This window comes from Neopelma chrysocephalum, unplaced genomic scaffold (assembly GCF_003984885.1).
Source record: "Neopelma chrysocephalum unplaced genomic scaffold, ASM398488v2 Primary Assembly neopelma1_68, whole genome shotgun sequence".
Classification (NCBI taxonomy): domain Eukaryota; kingdom Metazoa; phylum Chordata; class Aves; order Passeriformes; family Pipridae; genus Neopelma; species Neopelma chrysocephalum.
Window position 1 is genome coordinate 1995691 of NW_020897727.1, and position 20012 is coordinate 2015702.

General features: G+C 42.9%; 1 protein-coding gene across 4 annotated transcripts in view; it reads left to right on the forward strand.

The window, feature by feature from the left end:
• Positions 1-9153: 9153 nt before the first annotated feature.
• The window catches only part of TOX3 (TOX high mobility group box family member 3), a 79839-nt gene continuing 68980 nt past the window's right edge, over positions 9154-20012 (forward strand). The window contains exons 1-2 of one of the 4 annotated variants that reach the window (XM_027685177.1): positions 9154-9236; positions 11244-11484. In XM_027685177.1, the coding sequence (XP_027540978.1) occupies positions 11356-11484 (129 nt within the window). In that variant the 5' untranslated portion in view covers positions 9154-9236; positions 11244-11355. Of the gene's footprint in view, positions 9237-11231; positions 11485-15716; positions 16382-20012 lie in introns of those variants that run through there. The other 3 variants (XM_027685178.1, XM_027685179.1, XM_027685180.1) reach the window with 3 other exon arrangements.

Below are 20012 nucleotides of genomic sequence, written 5' to 3' on the forward strand. Positions count from 1 at the left end.
TATTTATTTGGAATTTCTTACACAAATCGGGAGCAATTGCATATATAAGATATTTCACTAAGGACAGCAAGATGAAGAAATAATTGAAACAATAATCTAAAGGGTTAGTGTATCTAAGGTTTTAAAAGTGTAGACATTTAACATTAGCATTTGCAGTGAGCTGTTTTCTTTGCAAATAATTATACATAATCTTTTTGCAAGGAAGCTCTATTGGAATAAAAGTAAGCAGAAAAACTTTGAAATAGAAATTTTTATTTTGAGGTGGTTATAACTCTGGTTATTTGGAATTTTCCTGCAGTGATTCTCCAGCAGCACAAGTAAGTTGTGTGTGGAAAGAGGAAGTAAAAATTACTTCATTAAATATATTATCGTGTCTACCATTTACGCTGTTTGAAATCATGTATGGCAGAAGTGATTGTGTCATCAGAGGAGTTATTTGATTTTTGTGTTTTGGGTTTTTTTAAAATTAATTTAAGTTTACATATGTGTAGAGGAGTACACAAATGCACACCACACACACGCATAAATATATGTATAAATGGTATCACAACCCATAAATTTGCCTGCTGTACATCTGAAGAAAAATTCTGGGAGCACTTCAGGGACAGGTGCTTCCCAAGAGCCTCCCTGTTTAACCAGGAGCTCCCCTTATGCCTCAGCCATGGTTCTCCTCTGTGACACAGCACTTAATGGAAAAGTGTTAACTGAAATGTGAGGTAGAAGGGACGTGAGAATTTTTTTGCCAGAGACAAATAAATTCCTGTTCAAATGGCAAAAGGGAGAATTCTGTCGGTACACAGACTAACACATGCTGTGTTTCTTGTTATACTTAGGAGTCACTCAAAAACTCAGATGAGGCTGTAGCATCCTGCCTGGAAACGGGAACCTTTCTGCCAGGGTGGTGATGGATCTCCAGATTCGCTCTGTGAGAGAGAAAATCTAATTTCCAATAGCTGAAGCTCAGGTATGATGCAAGACCACTTCTATTCATGCAGAGATGACCGCCTCTATAGAAACTGTCAGCAGAGGTCCCTATGGTCTGCTGAAACCTGGATCTTCCATTTTATTTCAAGGATATGAAGATGGGTATAAATGTAAGTTAATAGTAAATGATGAAGCACACTGAAGAGTGGAGAGTGGTGTATGATTGTGGAGATGATTGAATATTGAATTGCTGTACATTGAAGCAGTTAGGAACATTGATTACTGTGCATTTTAAATATTAGTGGGGGAATATCCACTATTCAGGACATTTAGGATGTGTGCTTGAGAAATTTAAATATATGTGCATAACCCTAAAAAACACCTATAGGCTCAGAATCATTCCCAAAACCTGCTTAGATTGTGTTTTGCTTCATTAAGCTCATAGAAAAGATAGGATTTTCCCTTCCCGTTCTCAGGCAAACTGGGTTCCAAATTGGTTCAAATCCTGGTAATCCAGCCTGAAGAATGAAATATTCCTGAAAAGAGGGGGCATGCTGTCTGAAGTACAGATCTGTGCCAGGGCTGCCGCTCTTACAGGCACATCCACGCTGGCTTTAAATGAGGTTGCTCAGGCAGTGGTGGAGCCGCAGCAGCAGAGCCGCACAGGCCACGCTGTTTACCCAGTTTTTCAGCCATGGAACAACATTCACATCAGTGAATGCAGTGCAGACATACCCAGAATAAGAATGTGATTTATTCTTTCAATGTGAGAAGCAGCTATATGTTCAACAAAGGCTTTCCTTAGACTAATGGCCAAAGTAGGCCCCAGAGCAGCTCCTCTATAGACCGAGAAGAAAGGATTGTTTGTTGAGGCTCAACTGTCCCCAAAAACCAGTCTGCTGAGTGGATTCCGTCATGTATGAGTTCTCTGCTCACTTCATTGTCACGGGTGTTTCCGCAAGCCTGCCATGCACGGCATAACTGGGGAATTTACTACAGCAGTTGCTGATGGAGCAAATAATTCAAAGTCCTGTCACAGCTTGGAAAGAACAGATGACTACTATAAACCAGTTCAATATATCTAAGATATTGTTTACCGATGGAATACAGGACAATGTGATTTTTCTATAGACCCTCTCATTCTCAAGGAATGGCAAAGCATTTAGTGAAGGAATGAGTTAGAGTTGTGGTTGTTCAGTCCAGAGCAATGGCTGGTTTAGCCTTTCAATGCAAAATCATTATGTGCTCAGCAGTATCTCACAGAGCCATGGCCAGTAAGAGCTGTCGTGCTGAGACAGGGACACTGGCCCTGACACACTCTTTGTCCTCTCAAACTGTTTGTAGTATTGCTTACTCTCTCCTCAGATGGGTACCAGAGGAAGAAAGAAGGAAACTTTTGTTAATTCTTAGGCTTTCCCCAATACCAGTGACAATAACTTTGACCATGTGGCCCCTCTAATTGTGAATTGCCAGGGCTGCAGTTGGTTGAGCCCTGGTTTGCGTGTAGGAACTCTGTTCTCTACAACTATTTTCTTGGTCAGTGTGTGCCTCCTGTATTCTTGTGAAACAAATATGTACTCTTGAGCTTCAGCGTGGGTAGCTACCCTTCCTGAATAGTGGAAACAGCCGAGGAGGAAAAGTACACCATTTGCTTTCCAGGGAGACTTGACTGCAGCTGAATTTCAGAGCCAGTTATGCATGCACTTCATGTAAACTAATGCTCCCAAAAAATTGCTGGTTTTAAACCCAGTTTATAATATCACTCATTTTGGATGTTACTCATATCAAGCCTTTTGAAATACTGTTTTAATTCACATATCTCTAGCACTGATTCTTGAATGTAATGCTGCTGTGTTCTTTGCCTTTCTTAGTATTCAGTTTAGGTTGTCATTATGGAAAAGTAAGACCACTCTTCCCAGCAGTGAGGTTTGTGATGCAGAGCAAATGGCTGTGCTTTCACAACCAGCTTGCATGTTTGCACTGCATTTTAGCATGGTTTTGGTGCTTGCACAATTTGCAGTAAACTTGACTGGAAGTGTAAGGTGGAAGTCATTGCTCTAAAATAAAGGTGATCAGCTGAAGAAGGCAATGTAAGTCTGGGAAGCTTGCAGAAGAAGGAGAAAAAAAATGCATGTATTCAGTTGTCTTAGGTGAAGCTTGGTTTTAAACCACATGCTGAAGCAGAGACCAGTCCAAAAGAGACTAAAACTGCTGAGCCAGAAGATCACACTGCTCATGTTACATAGATTATTTTTCTGTGTTCTGCTGCCTCTAAATAGCCCATGTAAGTTTTCCATTAGTGGTGGAAATTTAGAAATTAGTTGGAGTAGCATTACTCATCTTCTATTTGCAAATAATACCAAGGTGGTGTTGAAATACAACTTTTAACCTTTGAGAAACATATGGCCTGAAAACAAGGGAAATGGCTTTTGTCCTGTGCTGTTGTCATCAGGGACACTCAAATCACTCTCCTTAGTCTGCAGCAGACAGTATAGTTTTTATAATACTCTGGGAACCCGAACCACAGTGTGGTTAAACAAAGCCTAGCAAAGCTTGCCGAGCAGATGCACAGCCTTGGATGTTGCAGGCAGTGTGGCTCCTCTCTGCACTGCACATCCTGACTTTAGCTCTGTGGCAAATGAGGCAGAACTCCATGAGCGGTGTATCCCTGTTTGGGCACTTTGGCTTTATAGTGACAGCATGCTGCAGGTAGGGAAATGCTGGGTTTCTGATGGAGGTGGCTGGAAGCAGAGTTTCATTCCAGAATGCCCTGCAGTTTCTCTCAGTGTGCAGCTCTCAGCATGGGCTGGTGCCTTGATGAGATTACGACTTGGGTTTTGTCACGTGCTTGATACACCGTGCAGGCACTGTCAGTGTGTAACTAGCAGGACACAAAGGTGCCATGGCATCATGGACAGAAAAGGCTGGAATTTGGTGGCAAAATGCAAAAAAGCTGGGAAGACCTGAGGAAGATTCCTCAAGGGACAGGAAAGGGTTTATGGAAGTCACTAGCTATCTACAGTAACAGCCTTGGAGCTGCTGGGGTCCCAGAGTGCTTTCCTTCAGTGTCATTTTTCTGGTAATTATTTAAATACAAATAATAAGAAAAACAAGTAAAATTGTCTATTCCAATTTTTCTAATATTTCCACTCACTGATTCTTCAGGCAGCTCACAGGTGTCTCGGAGCTTTGTCTTGAATAAATACATAACAATAGAATATCTGCAACACTATTTTCCTCATTTAAGATATCATATACTGAGGTTGTAATAAAGCAAATGTGGGGGAGCAAGCAGACTTTTCCTGAGAGTCCTGAATTTGCTTTGCCTAACAGGATAGGCTTTTTAAGCTGAATTACCACAAATCCTTCAATGAGTGAGTTTTAGGACAAATATTAAATGTGAATTTTAAGTTACTTGTTGAAGAATATTCATCTAGAATTTATTCTGAATGGATGAAAATGAGATTTTGCAGAAGATGATCAATTATTTCCACTTATCCCTCACAAAGAAGATGAACTACACACACTGAAGTCAGTAAGAGCTGACAAAAGAAACCCAGTTTAGGCATTCCACAGTAGATATTCACATAAATACTCACAATTTATAGAACAATAAGTTTCATACTCAGAGCATGGGACATGCTAATGGATCCTCAGCTTTGTTCTCCTTGTTCCAGCCCTTGCACATCATGCAGTGGTGCCTCAGCACAGGTCCACGGCCCCTCTCCAGCGTGGATATTTAGTGGCCGACACATGGAGCCCCAGATCAGGACAGAGATTGTGACTTCATGCTCCACAAATGCAGAATTTCTTTTGGTTAGACTCAGCTCTCAGAACCTGTTTGTCATGCAGGTTTTCTCAGATGTGGCTTGTCATACAGGGCCTCAGTGTTTAGACATGTGAGTGCTCTGGTTTCAATCCGTGTGGACAAACGCAGATTGATTGAGAAGACAATACCCTGAAGGCCTCTGATTCAAACAAGCACTTCAGCATATCCCTACCTTCAGCCATGTGGAGTATTTGGTTTTTAATGATGCACGCATTTGGATAAAAACACAAGCCGTTCATGACACTTCATGAGCAAAAGGAGAGACTGTGTTGGTCAGCCCTTTTTTTCTGCTGGAAATTATTAATTCAGGTCACCCTTTTACTGTAAAAGTATGGAAGCAGGAGTGAGTCATGCTGAGAACTGAAGGGGGTGGAGTTGCTCCATTGCATACAGAATGTGGAAGAAGGGTGAGAGGGTGGGGAGAAGAGCTGCTGCACCATCATGATCCTGATCCCCAACATATCACAGGGATGGATCCCAGACCTTCCATGTTGTGGTGGGAATGGGGCTGCATTCGCTGCTCTGGCCCAGGTGCTGCCTCCTGTGTACAAGACTGATGTCACAGCACCTCTCAGTGACTGCCACCCCTCCACTGCCCCAAGCACTGGTGGCCCTTTGTGTCCCTGGGGCTGTGCCTGTCACCCCGTGGGCACTGCAGGTAGAGCTGCCCCATCCCCTGTCCCCACTCAATGTGCTCTGAGGGGGAGAGAAACTCGCAGAGCTGAGGCTGTGATTGCTGCGAGGGAAGGGCGTTGCAGTACCTCAGCAGCTGGATGGACCTTATTAAAAGTGAGAGAACGGGAAAAAAAGCCCACAAAAACAAGTTTTGGAAAAATCCTTGCCAAACAATATCTGTTGTGGGAACTGCTTTCAGTGAGATGCAAACGCGTTATCCTTTCATTTCTGCAACGGTTCTGAGCTGCTTCATTAATAACAGACTTGTTTGGGAGAGTGACAAGATGGGAACCAGCACTGTAATTACACACTGGTCTTTTTGTGAGGACTGCCACGAAAACAACGGTGTGTTCTCATTTTCTCCAAAGACAAGCAGGGAAACAAATTTTTAACACCTTGCCCTATGTTACAGCTGGATGCTGTTCCAGAATGACATGAGTCAATTAAAAGTGAAAATGTAACCCATAGAAACATTATTCAGTAGGCTTCATACAAAAGAAGGCATTTCTATTTGCCTAATTAAAGGATAGTGAAAAAAACTGTATATTTTTGGTAGTAGTTGTGGAAGTACATTGCTTTTTTCTCAGAAGTCAGATAATCATAGCACAAACAATTAATAAAAGAAAAATGTTTCCTTTTCCTGGAGTTGGCTAATTAAAAACTTTCTCCCTCATCAATTCAATGAACATCGAAGGAAACATCCCATGGCTTTTTAGTACCTGGAATGCCATATTTATTTTTCACTTGAAAAACTGTATTATAGTGAACTGCCATACACACAGCTTACCTGGACTCTTTAAATAAAACAGTGATAATCTTTATCACTGCTCTCTTGACTTTGTTTCAACATTCTTTTTAATGCAAATTTCCTAATCTAACTTGTAAAACATTTAGTATTTAGAATATACTCCTTTAAGATCCATCAAAAGAGGCAAAGCTGCATAACAGTGCCTGGTGCTGGAGCATTGTGAGGCTGCTACAAAGGAATGAGGTGATTCTTTCTTTCAGGTCAGAAGGTCAGGCTTCACTGCATTAATTTTGCTGAGTCTCTTTGTTATTTATAACAAACAAGGTCATTTATTTTCATTTCCTTGTTTCTAATTGCATGCATCTCCTTTGGAGTATGAACTCGGTAAACAGGTGGCTGAAATGCTGGGGAAAATGCTTGAAGCTATTCCAGAAAAAGGGCATGTCCCACACTGGTAAAGCAATTTGATGAGTTAGAGACTTAGTCATAGCAGGATGTGCACCTGCTTGAAAGCAAACACACTTCTCTTTGGCACACACAGATACATGCAAATTAAAAGAGATTATTTCACTCTGAATGGTGGGTTGATATTTGATCAAATTTAACATTGTATATTTTAAATAAAGCCTTGGTGTATATTAGTGAAATACCATCTCTTTTCAGCTGCTTTTGATTTTTTTTTCAACTTCTCTTTGAGTATTACCAATGAATGATATTTCTTCACTAGCTGAGCCTACAAAAAGAGTATGTCTCTGGAGGAGAACTTTATCAGGGAATCTTTATGATGAGAACTACCTCCATGCACTGAAAAAAAAAAAGAGGGATAATGAAAAGCTAGGATGTTTGACTGACAAGGAATAAACCAGATCTTAAATTTTTTATTCAGAAACGAATTCCCACAAATTAAAGGGCATTTATTGGAGGGATAGCAGTATGTCTTTTTAATCCTGTAAGACCCACGTTTCCAGGCAGTCCAAACAGAACTCCTAAATATATTCATGGGCAGCTTTTGCATAGGTAGTTATTGAATTTGCATTTCAAAATACACGCCCTGTATGGCTAAATCTGTGGCTGCTTTGTCCTGAAAGATGAGATACACTATGGGCTACCTTGATTTCAGGGGTAGTTCACAATATAGTAGGAAGCAGTAACTGGCATGACTGAGCTCCTCTTGTTGGTTGAGAATGGGTCCAGGGCTGAATCCATAAGGGAAACAGAGGGACCGTTTTTAGCAAGGTCTCCTACTTCCCCAGAGAATGGGAGGCACCACACCCTGTGTCCATAGGCTGTGCATGAGCATTGGAGCTTAAGAAACTGTCTCTGAGCAAGGGGAAAATGTGGGAGGAAAGCTGGAGAGATGAACATGCCATTCCAAGGGACAATTGTTTTGTCCGTTTTCTAAGATTGGGCATCGAGGGGTTGTTTGGAGGAGGCTCTGCAAGGGGCAAGTATCCTCCTGCTTAAATTGTTGTTTTCTGCAGATTATTTCCTAAGAGTGGGGTAGGAGAGGCAATTTGATTGTAAGGATTATGTTACAGCTTTCATTGTTTAGGATGCATACTGTAGTCTTTCTATGAGACGATTACTGTCCTGGGCTTCTCTTTCCATGCATATGAAAATACACTTTGTAATTTCAGGGAGAAAATATCTTTAAATGGTATGTTGGAGGAAAGAAAATATTTTGTATTTCTAAAAATGATAAAAACCCAAACCCTTTCTTTAGCAAAATATTTGTTTCTTGAATGTAATTATAAATGTCATTGTACATTCTTCCTGACTTCAATGCTTATCTTGAGGAGTTCAGTGAAAATAAATTGTTTTCATGAAAGCAGAGAAGCCATTTGATAAACACACTGTCTCAGAAAATTGTTCCTGAAGCAGAGGTCGTTCTCTCACTTTAAAAGAAAGAGAATATGTTTTAGAAAACAAGCCAGGCAGCAGAAAAAACATTTTTTGTTTCAGACAATTCATTTTAAAAAGCAATGTGTAAATCACATGGAAAATTCTGCATTGATTATTTTGACTGCTGTAGAACCCAGGAATAAATGAAGTTGAAATAGACTTATATCAAAGAACATTGCATTTAGTAGCAAGTCGGAGTGTTATTTTACTATTGATTTTCTTTTTTTTAGGTTTGGTTTTGTGATCAGATGTTTTATTAAATATTAGCCATTCATGGAAACGAGGACTGATTCTTTAAGAACAGCTTGGCACATACTGTTCATGAGCTTGAGGAAATTGTCTAGAGAACTGGAATCTGTCTTCAGCTTTTCAATGTCGAAAATGTGGCCCATTGAGGCATCAGAAGAAAAAAAAGCTCATAACAACAAAAGTCCTGAATGAACGTACAGCAGTTTGTTTGGAGAAGCTATTGCAGTCCTAATTATGCTTTCAGAAATCTGTTTGTTAATTTTTAATCTGATGAGCTTATGTATGTGTCTATTACTAAGTCCCAAACTCGATTGTACAAGTCCTTATAAAATAGTGCTTCAATTTTTTTAATCCTCAGCTAGAATTATGCTGCTATTAATACCAGTGTTATTAATATGCTCTCAGAAGACTACATCATTAATTAGGAGACCTAAAGGATAACTAATGGGTCCTTTGGAAGACTATTCCCAATTATTGTATGGATCTGATCTATCCAAATAAAGCTGTATGTCTACAGTCTTATCAAATTTTGTTTATATCTTTGTATTCTCTAGAACTGATCGCTATTTTATGTAATAACAAGTGCTAGTAGAAGGTGTGACATTAATATCATGGTAACTCACTGTAACATTTAAAAGGGACATGATGATAGCAGTATTTTTAAATAATGACTTCTGTTTTTAAGGCACGACTGTCAAACTATACATAGCTTTTTACCTTATATCTTGGCAGGGTCTCATCAAGTCCTTCATTGGCTTCCAAGAGATGATCAAGAGCCCATCCTTTCCACAGCCACCAACAAAGGATGTCATTGTGGTCACTGAGAGTGTACACAACCCCCTTCCCAGCTCCCAGGGACAGCCAGGGCACTGCTCCCCTTCTCCCCAGGGTACCACAGAGCTCTCAAGGGTGAGTGTGTGCTTTGTAGTGCAATGTGTGCACCTCAAATACATCAGAGGTTATAGAGCTGGATGTGTATATTTCATTACCTAATAGAACATTGAAGGAAATTAAAATGGGAAAACATGTATGAGTGAATCTGTTGCAGATACAAGGGTTAAATGTAACCTTTCTCACCTGGAAAAATTCTTCACCATATCTCACTAAGACTTTTCAGATATGTTTCATTAAAATAATTCATTCAGTAATTAGACTTGGTTCTACTGTAAAATGCAAGTTTCTGCTGAACAAATTCCTCTAAACACAGAAATTAAAAGAACTGGGATTGCTTGTGGTGAGCATATTTTTCTTTCTGTAGACATTGTCCTTCTAATTTCCCTTTAAAAACCAGGTGCAAGTAGCTTTTTTCTGCCCCTCTTATAATAATTTCAGCAGTTTAAATTCAACAAATATATGAATGTGGAGAGACAGGAGAAGAAAAACAGAAACATACCACACAGACCTATATTTACAGATGATATAAATTTTATATATATATATATACACACTCACATCCACGTACACATACAGTGCCATCTCTAACCAAGTTTTCCTGTTTTGCTTTAAAATGGCATCTGTGGAAGAAAGGAATACACTGCAACAATTTCTTAGTTTCAGTTAATTTTATTCTTTAATGCTAATCTGGAAACGACACTGTTCCAGTCATTGTTCTCCTAAAGTCAATTCTTATATTACTGGACAGTTCCTTTTCTGTTTTCAGTACTGCAGTCAGTTTGTTTTTCAACATGGTCTTTATCTCACAATAACTGTGTACTAGTATGTGAGGATACTATAACACTGCAGTCAATAGCAACAGGATATTCACTCTGCCAAAAAGTAATCCTATATTGTCCATTACACACGGGTTATTTTGGAAGATTGTGGAATACTTTCTTTAAAGCAGCAGAAACCTTTTTGCTGTAACATAGGTCAACAGTATTAGTGGTTGTCTCTGCTCTCTAAACAACTCAAACACCTGTTTTTCTGCTAGAATATGGTTAGAAATATTTTATGTGATTTGAGGTGGTAAAATACTTCAGGTAAGGTAAGAGACTTCAGCAATCCACAGGAACATCAAAGCAGGCCCATGTAAATGTCTGAGAAGTTTAACAATTTTACTTTTTTCCCAGTTTCACAGTGTAATGCATTTCCTGACTTGGGCCTGAAAGAAATAGAATTTTCACAAACCAAAACGTTGCAGTTGTGATGGTTTTTTTCCCTGCAACAATACATACTTGTATTTTGAAATAGTGATTTGTATTTATAAGGAATGGCTATAAAAATAGTTTTAAAAAAATCCTTTGATCTGTAGTTCTCTAGCTGTAGCAACTGAGACAAAGAGAAGGTAAATGATCATCTGGCAGACAAGCACTAAACTGCAGCTCCCCTGATTATTCAGCTTCTCCGATCTGCTGGCTGAAAATTCTTCCTTTACTGCAGGAAACGTAGTCAGTGACTAATAAGTGTTTATTGATCTCTGCTTGAGATACTTGCTGAGAAATGTAGATATCAATGAATATTTGATCTGATTTAATGTTAAGAACAAAAGTATTTTCCTTATGGCCTCATTTATATAGGATACTCATGCCTGCCTGATCACTTATAAATGCCAGCTGACTCTACAATCCAATGAGAAGTGGACTTCAGTGAGACAAACTCTAATGAATTAATATGCTACTTACTGTACTTTTTCTTAGCCAAAAGTTACCAGTGTAGTTGTTGCTTTGAAGGGTAAGTCAAAATATCATTGATTCTCAGCAGCTGTACTTGATAAGTAGAATATAGGTCTAATTCAAAGCCCATTGCAATCAATTAAAGGGAGTCTCTATTGATTTGAGGAGCCTTTAGATTCGTTTCTAAACCAGGCCTGATCGGTGCTGTCTTTATTTTCTCCTTCTCTATTCCACGCCTTTTGTTTTGTATCCTTCCATCCTGCACATGTGCTCTGGGGTGAAGGGGCTAAGACTTTCTTAACAGGTGACATCATGGATGCCATCTTCCTCCATCTCTTCTTGTTTCTCCCAGTTCTTACAGAAGCCAACAGACATGGTGCAGGAGACTGTAGGAAGGGGTCGGCCCCACGGGAAACATGGAAGCACAGGTGCATCTGGGGAGGGCCCCAGAGGACCAGAGGAGATCCAAGGACAGTGACAGGGATGCTGAGGCTAAGCTCCCTGCCTGGGATTGGGAAGCTGCTGAGAGGACGCTGGATTCTAAGGTGATGACTTTCTACTTTTCTCTCTCCCCTTTTCTTTCTCTTTCTTCTCCTACCTCCTTCTTCACAAAATGTCTTGTAAGGCAGACCAAAGAATTCTACCAAGTGCCTTGTTGTGGATGGATAAGTTAAAGTTTGCTGAGTTAAGGTCTGCAAAGTGCCTTACTTATTTTGTCTGAATATTTTCAAATTTGCCAAGTACCTTACTCTACTTGAATGTTCTGAAGATTGCAAGTAAAAGTTCTTATTGAACCTCCTGAGAATTTGGTTGTTACTCCCACTCACTGCCCAGGGTAAATCCAACTACCTTCCCCTAAACCCGCAGAATGGGCTGGGGCAATACACATGGACCCTGCACTGTGGATATGAATTTCAGGTCTTCTTAATGCTGACTTTGCACTGTAAAACTGGAACAAAGAATTTCAGTCCAGCCTTGGCTTGTTCCACCCCTTCTCCCTTATTTTCCTGCCCCCTTCCATGCTTGCTGTCTTTGCCAGTGGGAGGGAACTGTGTGGCCAGAGACAGGGGGTTGCTGAGGCGCAGGGCTGGTAGAGGACTTGGCTGGCTATCTCAGCATTTACGTGTTAGGGACCTGCTGTGTTTGCTCTTATCACTAAGGTTCCTTCCTGACCCTGTGATTTGTTGGAGTAAATCTTCCACTGCCTTTGACTTCTGTATAGTGACAACCAAAAAAGAGTTACTGAGCCTCTGATAACTTTTTCCACGTTACATATTGGTAGACTGACATAAGGTTTGCGAAGTGGTTTGCAGAGGCTGTAAAGGGTACCAGTTTGTCTTGGTACAAAAAAACCTCACCAGGCTTTTGTGGGAATCAGTCAGGACTGGAACATTTCTATTTACCTGTGCAAGTTGAAAGGTTTCTGGGCAGCAGTGAGAATTTGTGCAGGCACACTTTCAAGTTTGTATATGACTGATTCACTCAATACAATTTCTGTTCTTACATCAGAAAAGCGGTTTCAGTGTTCTTAATGGCTTTTAAAATTGAATTGTGATGATGAGTCAGAAGAAAGTATAGCTGAAGATGGAACAGAGTCACCGTTTGTGTGTTGCTGACTGAATCATAATTGCTGGCACCAGTAGGCATACATTCAAACCTTTATGGAACAGGGCTTTTCAAAATGTTTCTTCGAAATCAAGGCTACCCAGGACCAGGGAAATTACTGGAGTACTCCACTTACTGTAGGTTTCCACTTGCTTTCATTAAACCAGTAGAAAAGAAGGGAATATTTACTCAAAATAGCAAATACTTCATACTTCCAACTACTCTGAAAGAAAAAAAAATTAAAAGTAGAATTCCAAAGCCAGAGTTTTACTGAAGGAACCTAAAGAGAATAGCTTGAGAGAAGAATTTGTTGGACCCCTTTCAAGCATCATGTACAGAAAGTTATAAATGCTTTGGCTCATATTCCATCTCTAATGTACTCCTGAGATAAATATATTGTAACTAACAAACAGGTATGACGTCATGTATATGGATTAAAAGTCTAGCAGAGGTTACTACGTTAGAGACGCATTGAGAAAGGAAAACACACACTTGCATAATTCTTTAGTTTGTAAAATTTTCTCTGGTACCATATCACATAAAATCACATTTTATTTAAAAAGAAAAATAAATTAGCGATATCCCAGTTTCTCTTCAGTTTTTCTTTAGATCATTTTAGATCACTTATTCATTTCACTGTAGTCTTCCTAAAAGACTGCAAAAGACTTACTTTGGATACTAGGCAAAGGTAGCAAAGCAAGATTATAATCAGGGACTGGATTTTTATTGTTGTTGTTGGAAATATAAAATGTCCATGTTTTAGTTTCAAAAATGTATAAACAGTATTTCAAGACTTTTCATTAATTTCTATTTTGGGGATAAGTGTTTTGCTGAACTTGAGCACAATCACTTTTTTCAACTCTCACTTTTTCCATTTCAATTTTACATTACCTTTCTGAGCCAGTGATGTCAAAATGGAATATTTTGAGGTATTACTCTTATTTTCAGAAGCAACTGTGTTGGAAACTGTATATCCCATGAGAATTCTTAAAATTATCGTTATTTACATCACTCCTAAACTTAACCCTCCTAACCCAGCGGCAGAAGCTGCCTGCCCATGGAGCACCTGGTGTGCCTCCCGCCGGCCACCTCTGCTCCACAGGCTCCCACTTCTGACCCCAGAGCAGAGGCCACTGCTCCAGCAGTGGGACAGAACAGATGAGCTGGGCTGGTCAGCTGGGGCTGCCCTGCCAGGAAGGAGCTGTGCAGCAGCCAAAGTAGGCCATGTGCTGCCCAGATATCACATAGGTCTGTAGCCTTTCAGTGGCTGCTCAGTATGGCAATGGACCCAAATCCTAAACTTGGAATAATTTGCTGTTCGTTCCTTACTGAAGTAGTTTCCCTCTGGATTCAGTGGGAATGTGCTTTCGGTTTTTATTAAAAGTGTAGAGACCTAGAGATAGGCAGTCTGGAAATAGCTGTATTCATACAGCAGAGCACCCCAGAACTTGATGCCAATGATCTGTTTCTCTACTGGAGAATCTGCTTATTCCAACATGTATGCTTGGGTCTATGGAAATGTTTGTCACCCAAGGAATAAAACAAAGCAGGTATTACTTTATTAACCTCAGTTGAAATGTGTTTGCTGTGCCTGTACATTACCACTTTTCCGTCGCTGTGTTGAAGAAATGCTCTAATGCAATGCTGCATCCTGAAACAGCTTCAGTGTCTTTTTCTGAACAATTTGCTTCTCTCAGGAGCATAAATAATTTTTGCCACAGGTATGGGATGTGTGTGAACACTCAGCATTGTATGTTCCTTAACCATTTTCCTTCTAGCAACAGAGTACATCTTGCAGGTTTTTCTTTCCTCTTTGGTTAAAAATGGTTGACACAATGAATATGAAATTGGATTAGCTATTTGACAGAATATGCCTATCATCTTTGCTATCGAAGTATTTGCCCATTTTCTGCCCAGTTTTCTAGAGAGTTAAATTCTGAATACTCCATGTAAGTACAAATGTGTGTCTGTGTTTAATTCTGCTCTCAGTACATACTAGAGATCTTCACTTCAAAGTGTGATATGTCAGAATCAATATCTGGAATAACGGTGATCTGGTATGTCCTGTGCTGCCAGGAACTACTTGTGCAACCATAAATATTGAACATAAGATTTCTAGGAATGGAGTTGGGAAGATGTTCCCTTTTTACATGTTGTAGTTATTGACTGTTTTACAGTTTGCTCCCAAGGTGTCTAGACTGTGCAGAATCATGCCTAGAGAGGAAGCGTGGGGCACTAAGCTCTTGAGACAGGTATCAGTCAGAAGTGGGACTGAGCATCAGACCAGGATGTCCGTCCTTGGCAGCCACGCAGAGATGCAGAGACCTTCCGAGAAGGTCTTCCTGCTGTTGTAGGGTTAAACCTTGTATAGTTGTGTTGTCATTGCTATTTTGCAACCAAATGGAGTAAATTCAGTCTGGGGTGCACTTTTAGTTGTATTATAACTGCCCAGGAATCTATTCTAGACCCAAAAGGTGATGCTCTCCCTGTCACAGAAGCCTTGAGTGACAGGCATATTTTCATCCTTCTTCCTCGCACCTTGTCTGCAGGGCACAAGTAATGAGGTTAAGTGGCCTTTGTGCTGCTTTAGTGTTTCCTCCAAAAGTTCTGGAGCAGGATTGCGAGTCAGGAAAGATCCATGCAAAGGAGCAGATAGGGCAGGGCAGTGCCTATGACTGGCTAAACAAATTTGGGTTATTAGCAGATTGCTTTGACTCACCACTCAGAGACTTTGCGAGTTCGGGGAGGTTTCTGTGAGGCAGGCTACTGTGGTTTAAAGTCCTGCTCTTGAGAGTACGCTAGAAAAATCTCCTTTCTTCTGCCACCAACCTGACGCAGCAAGGCAGCGGTGTCAATCGATAAAGTGCGTTACCCAAAAAAAAAAAAAAAAGGCAGAAAACTGGTGGAAGCGGTGAAAGTTACTCACCTGGAACCTTCGGGGAGCGAGGACAGCCATGGGAAGGGCAGCTGCCGCTGCCGTCCCCGCTCCGGCCCCGCACCGGGCGGGGGGAGCGGCGGGCGGGCGGCGGGAGGGGCGCGGCGGGGCGGGGAGGGGCGCGGGCCCGGCCGCTCCTCCCGGGGAGCGCTGCCAGCGCGGCGCCGGTCGCTCGGCACTTCGCCCCGCAGCCCGGCCCGGCCAGCGCAGCCCCTGTTGCACCAAGTCCGGGGTAGCCGCCCCCCTCCCCGGCAGCCCGGGGCGGCCCCGCCGTGCCCCGCTCCCCCGGCCCCGCGGCGGGGACGGTCCCCCCCGCCTTTGTCGGGCGGGCAGCGGCGGCCGGTCCGTCCGTCCGTCCGCGCCGGGCGCGTGGCTCCTTTGTGTACAGCAGCTGCTCCTGAATGCGGAGGCAAAGCCCGTGGCTTGGCACTGAGCTTTTAAAAAACAACAGCCCTCCCTCCCTCCCTCCTTCCCGCTCCCCTGCCCTCCCTCCTTCCCTCCCCTCCCCTCCTCCCTCCGAGGTGGACGGGCACCCACCTGGGGTCCGCCGCCCACCTCTCCTCTCATCCTTCTCTCTTCTGCTCCTTGTTTACCTGCACTTTTCCGCCGCCTCTTTCCCCCGCTGTCCCCGCCGCCCCCCGGCCCTCGCTCGTCCCCGCTCTCGGGCGGGCTCGGCGCCCCGCAGCTCCGCTCCCTCGGCGGTTTGCCAGTGCCCCTGCCCCGGGGAAGGCACTTGAAGGTGGATCTATTAAACCTCCCGGCGGTCTCTCCAAGTGCACTTCTTGGACCAAATCTCCAGCATGGATGTAAGATTTTACCCGGCTACGGCGGGCAGCGCGCTCCCCGGAGACCCCTCTAACCTGGACTTTGCCCAGTGTTTGGGTTACTACAACTACAACAAGGTGATTATTCCCGCGGGTGTTAATTCCTCGTACTGCTACCCGGGCCGATTCCCCGGGAGCCGGAGTTCGTGCTCCGTCGGGGCGGGGAGGCTCGGGGCTGGGGGATGCCCGGAGCCTGGGATGGGTGCCGCTCTCCGCGGGCTCGGGGGACACCCGGGCACGGAAAGTTGTGGTCGGCGGGGCCGAAGCTCGGGGCCGAGCGCCTCCTCCTGCCGCGGCCCCGGCGGGGCTCGCCCCCCGGGACCCGCCCTCGGGCCGGTGCTCGGGCAGTTCTGATGGGTGCGGACCGCAGGCAGAGCCGGGAGGAGCTCGGGGAGCCGATCCTGCTCCCCGTGGCCCGGGAACAAAGGGTCCGGAGCGCGCAGCGTTCGCGGTGGGGTTGGGACTTGCCGAACTTTCCCCGGCGGGTCGGGCACAGCCCGGTGGGGCTCGGGCGGCCCTGCGAGCAGGGAAAGGAGCCTTCATCTGCTCTGTTCTTTCGGCTCATTCCGGCTCCGTTATGGCCAGTTTCTAACTAGAGGATTATACAAATGGGAGTATTATCTAAAAGTACATCAGCTGCTGGCGCGGGAAGGTAACTAACGCTCTGGTTTGGCGAGGGTTGTCAGAGAAGTTGCAGTACCCCTTCTGTCTATTCGCACCTTCTCTGCGGCATGTGCAGCGTTTGGAGTAAACGTTACAGTCAGAAGCAATAGTCATTTCCCAGTGTCTACGTTCGTTTACAGAAATATGTTTTAATAATACGGGGATGATTTGTTTCACAAATTACTCAAATCTGCGAAAGGCAAAGTTAAGAATGACACTGTGACTCATGCTATTTTGAAAAAGACTTAGCTGTTTGCACTGTGATGTGTCAATAGCACATTGAGCTATTAGCACTGGGCCCTCACACATGCACATAAAGATCCCTTTCACACTGTGTTTTTCCTGGTGCTATGTTTGTCCAACCTCTGGGGCCTTTTGTGAGGCACTGCATGAGATGCTGGGGGAAAGAAGGGTGCTGCGCGAAGTCTAAGCTGATGTTAAACCCTGGGTTTTTTTAAAGAATCCTTTCCAAACGAATAAAGTTTGCCGAAATACAAAGATCACTTTCAGAGAGAGAAGTAATGTGGGTTCAAATAGTAGCTGGAGAAAACTTTCTCCTAGAGAGATTGCTTGTGAATAGGTGTCGTGGGTGGACTGTTCTGTCGCTCGTGTCCACCCTGGCCGGTGGATGCTGAAGTTTTGGCAGGGGTTCGGTGGCCGCCCCTTGTCCATCCCCGCCGTGAGTGGCGATGCACGGCCCGGCCTCGCGCATGCGCCCTGCGCGGGGCTCCGGGAGCGCGGCTTTGTTAGTCCGGGATCGAGGAAGAGACGGGAGCGTGAATTAAAGATGAAATGTCAGCCCTAACTCTGAGCGCTGCTAAGCACTCCGAGAGGTCTCAAATGCATTGTAAATGCCCGCTGTTGTCTGATACGCCGGCTGATTTTGGAAACTTGCAGCACTTACCGGCAAGCAGCGTGTTTACTGTAAATTTCACTTGTTTAGTGACTTTCTTGTTTTGCATTTTTTTCAGGTACAGGTTACTGTATGGCTTCTCTTTTATGTATTTTTTACGTCCAAAATTTTTAATATCTTCTGAAAACCAGTAGTTTATTGTGGCCTTTAACTTGCTGCAAGTGCACAGTTATATATAACCTTTTGACTCTATTTCCCTTCATCATGCGATGAGGACAGAGCATGCATTCAGGAAAAGTCAAAAGTAACTAACTTTTGACCCGCACAGAAACACGTTTCAGTTGCTGTACTCCTGAACATAATTTTGGCAAGTATCTTGCAGGCCAGGCTTCCAGTCTGCAGCAGAAAATATTTTAATTAACAGAGGGCAGTTCATAATGCTTGTGTCTTATAATAGATATCTTTGTATGCAAAAGGCCTAATCCAGAGCAGACTGACAACACGCGAAATTGTGTTGCTGTTGCTGTGAGCTCTTCATTGGCTCAGCTGGGAAAACAGCAGCATGGTACACAGGTGTTCCAAGGACAGAGAAGGAGTTCATGAATGAGTTCCTAGAAAGGATGGTCTTAACTCTGTTAATCCAATCTAATTTTCTGCCTTGTTTATAATCTGTAACCAAAGGAATCATTGTAAGTTTTGGGGTTTTTTAATTACTGTGATAAAAAGAGTACATTTATTTTGAAATCTTGCCTCCCTATCTTGCTTTTCTTGTATTCTGTCGCTTTCCCTGCGTTCTTAAGGAAAATAAATGATTGCTGTGTTAGGCACTGAGATGACCAGAAGGCACAGAAAAAAAAGAGCTGAAATATTTACTCTGCTGAAGTAAATGGGAGAACTGTTATTGATTTCACTAGGGACAGTATTTCACCTCAAGTCTTTCTGAAACTCATTTGAGTATCCTGCCCACTCATCCGTGCCTGCTTCATTGTTAGGAGCTGAATCCATATTCTCCTTGTGACAGTGACATTGCCAGTGACAACTGCCGGGAAGCAGTGTGATGGCAAGAGTAAACTCTGTGCTTGTGTATAGGTGCAAAAGCAGAATTATTTATGTGAAAATATTCTCAGGATCATTAAGACATAGAGTTGATGGCATATGGCTTACGTGTGGAAGATTTTATCTTGTATCACAGTGTCTAAAAATATCAAACATAAAGCCTTTTAGTGCAAATGGATTGTGAGACAATGCTGCCTTCCACCTGCATGCTTTAAACAGAATTTCCCAGGACTGTATGGTTTTTTTCCTTCGGTAGATACAGCACCAGCAGGAATGTGGCAGACTGACCTGTGAATCCTCAGGCAGGACTTGGGATCTCAGGGTGCCCAGTAAGCAAGGGTCAGTGGTGGGAGAGGAACTGCAGCCTGAGTCCTGGGCTTGGAGCAGGCCCAGGAGCTGTCCTGGCCCTGACCTGCAGGTACCCTTCAGTTGCATTCCATCCCCACTGTTGCTTAAGAACAATGCTGTGCTTTTGAAATCAGTTGTCAGTACTGGATAAGTAGACCTAAGGGTAAGGGATCTCACTTTGTGTTTTTTTGGGAGGAGCATTACTTTTGAGTATATGACAAGCAATTGAAAACAGAGTGATGTACGTAAGTATCCCTATTATCGTTTGTACTCCAGCAGTTTCTAGAAGATTCATTGGCATTATTTTTGTTGAGATGGTTTGCAATGTGGTGTACACGTGTAGAGGGCAAAAGAGGAAATAAAGACACAGAAGTATAGTGATTTGTCCAAGGTTACACAGTCGGTCGCTGACATAATCAGGGCCACAACCAAGGTATTCTGAGATTCAGTCCAGTGGTTTATGCTGAATCTCATTTACTCTAATAGGATTACTTACATGTTTAAAGTAAAGCATGTACTTAAGTGCTTTGCTGGATCAGGGCCATATTTGATAAGTTTTCAGTCCTGGTGTGAGAGTACACAACTTGACCCTGCATGTGTCTGGCCTGTGGTGGTTCGGGATAGCAGTGATCCACCTCTGCTTTGTGGAACTGCACAAGTGAAGTCATGGGCTGCCTGCTTCTAGAAGAATCCTGCTGTGGTATGCTAAAAAAAATTTCACCAAAAAGCAGCTATAAAAATTTCAGAAAGTTGAAAGAGACCAGCTGTTGTAAAACATTCTGCTTTTGT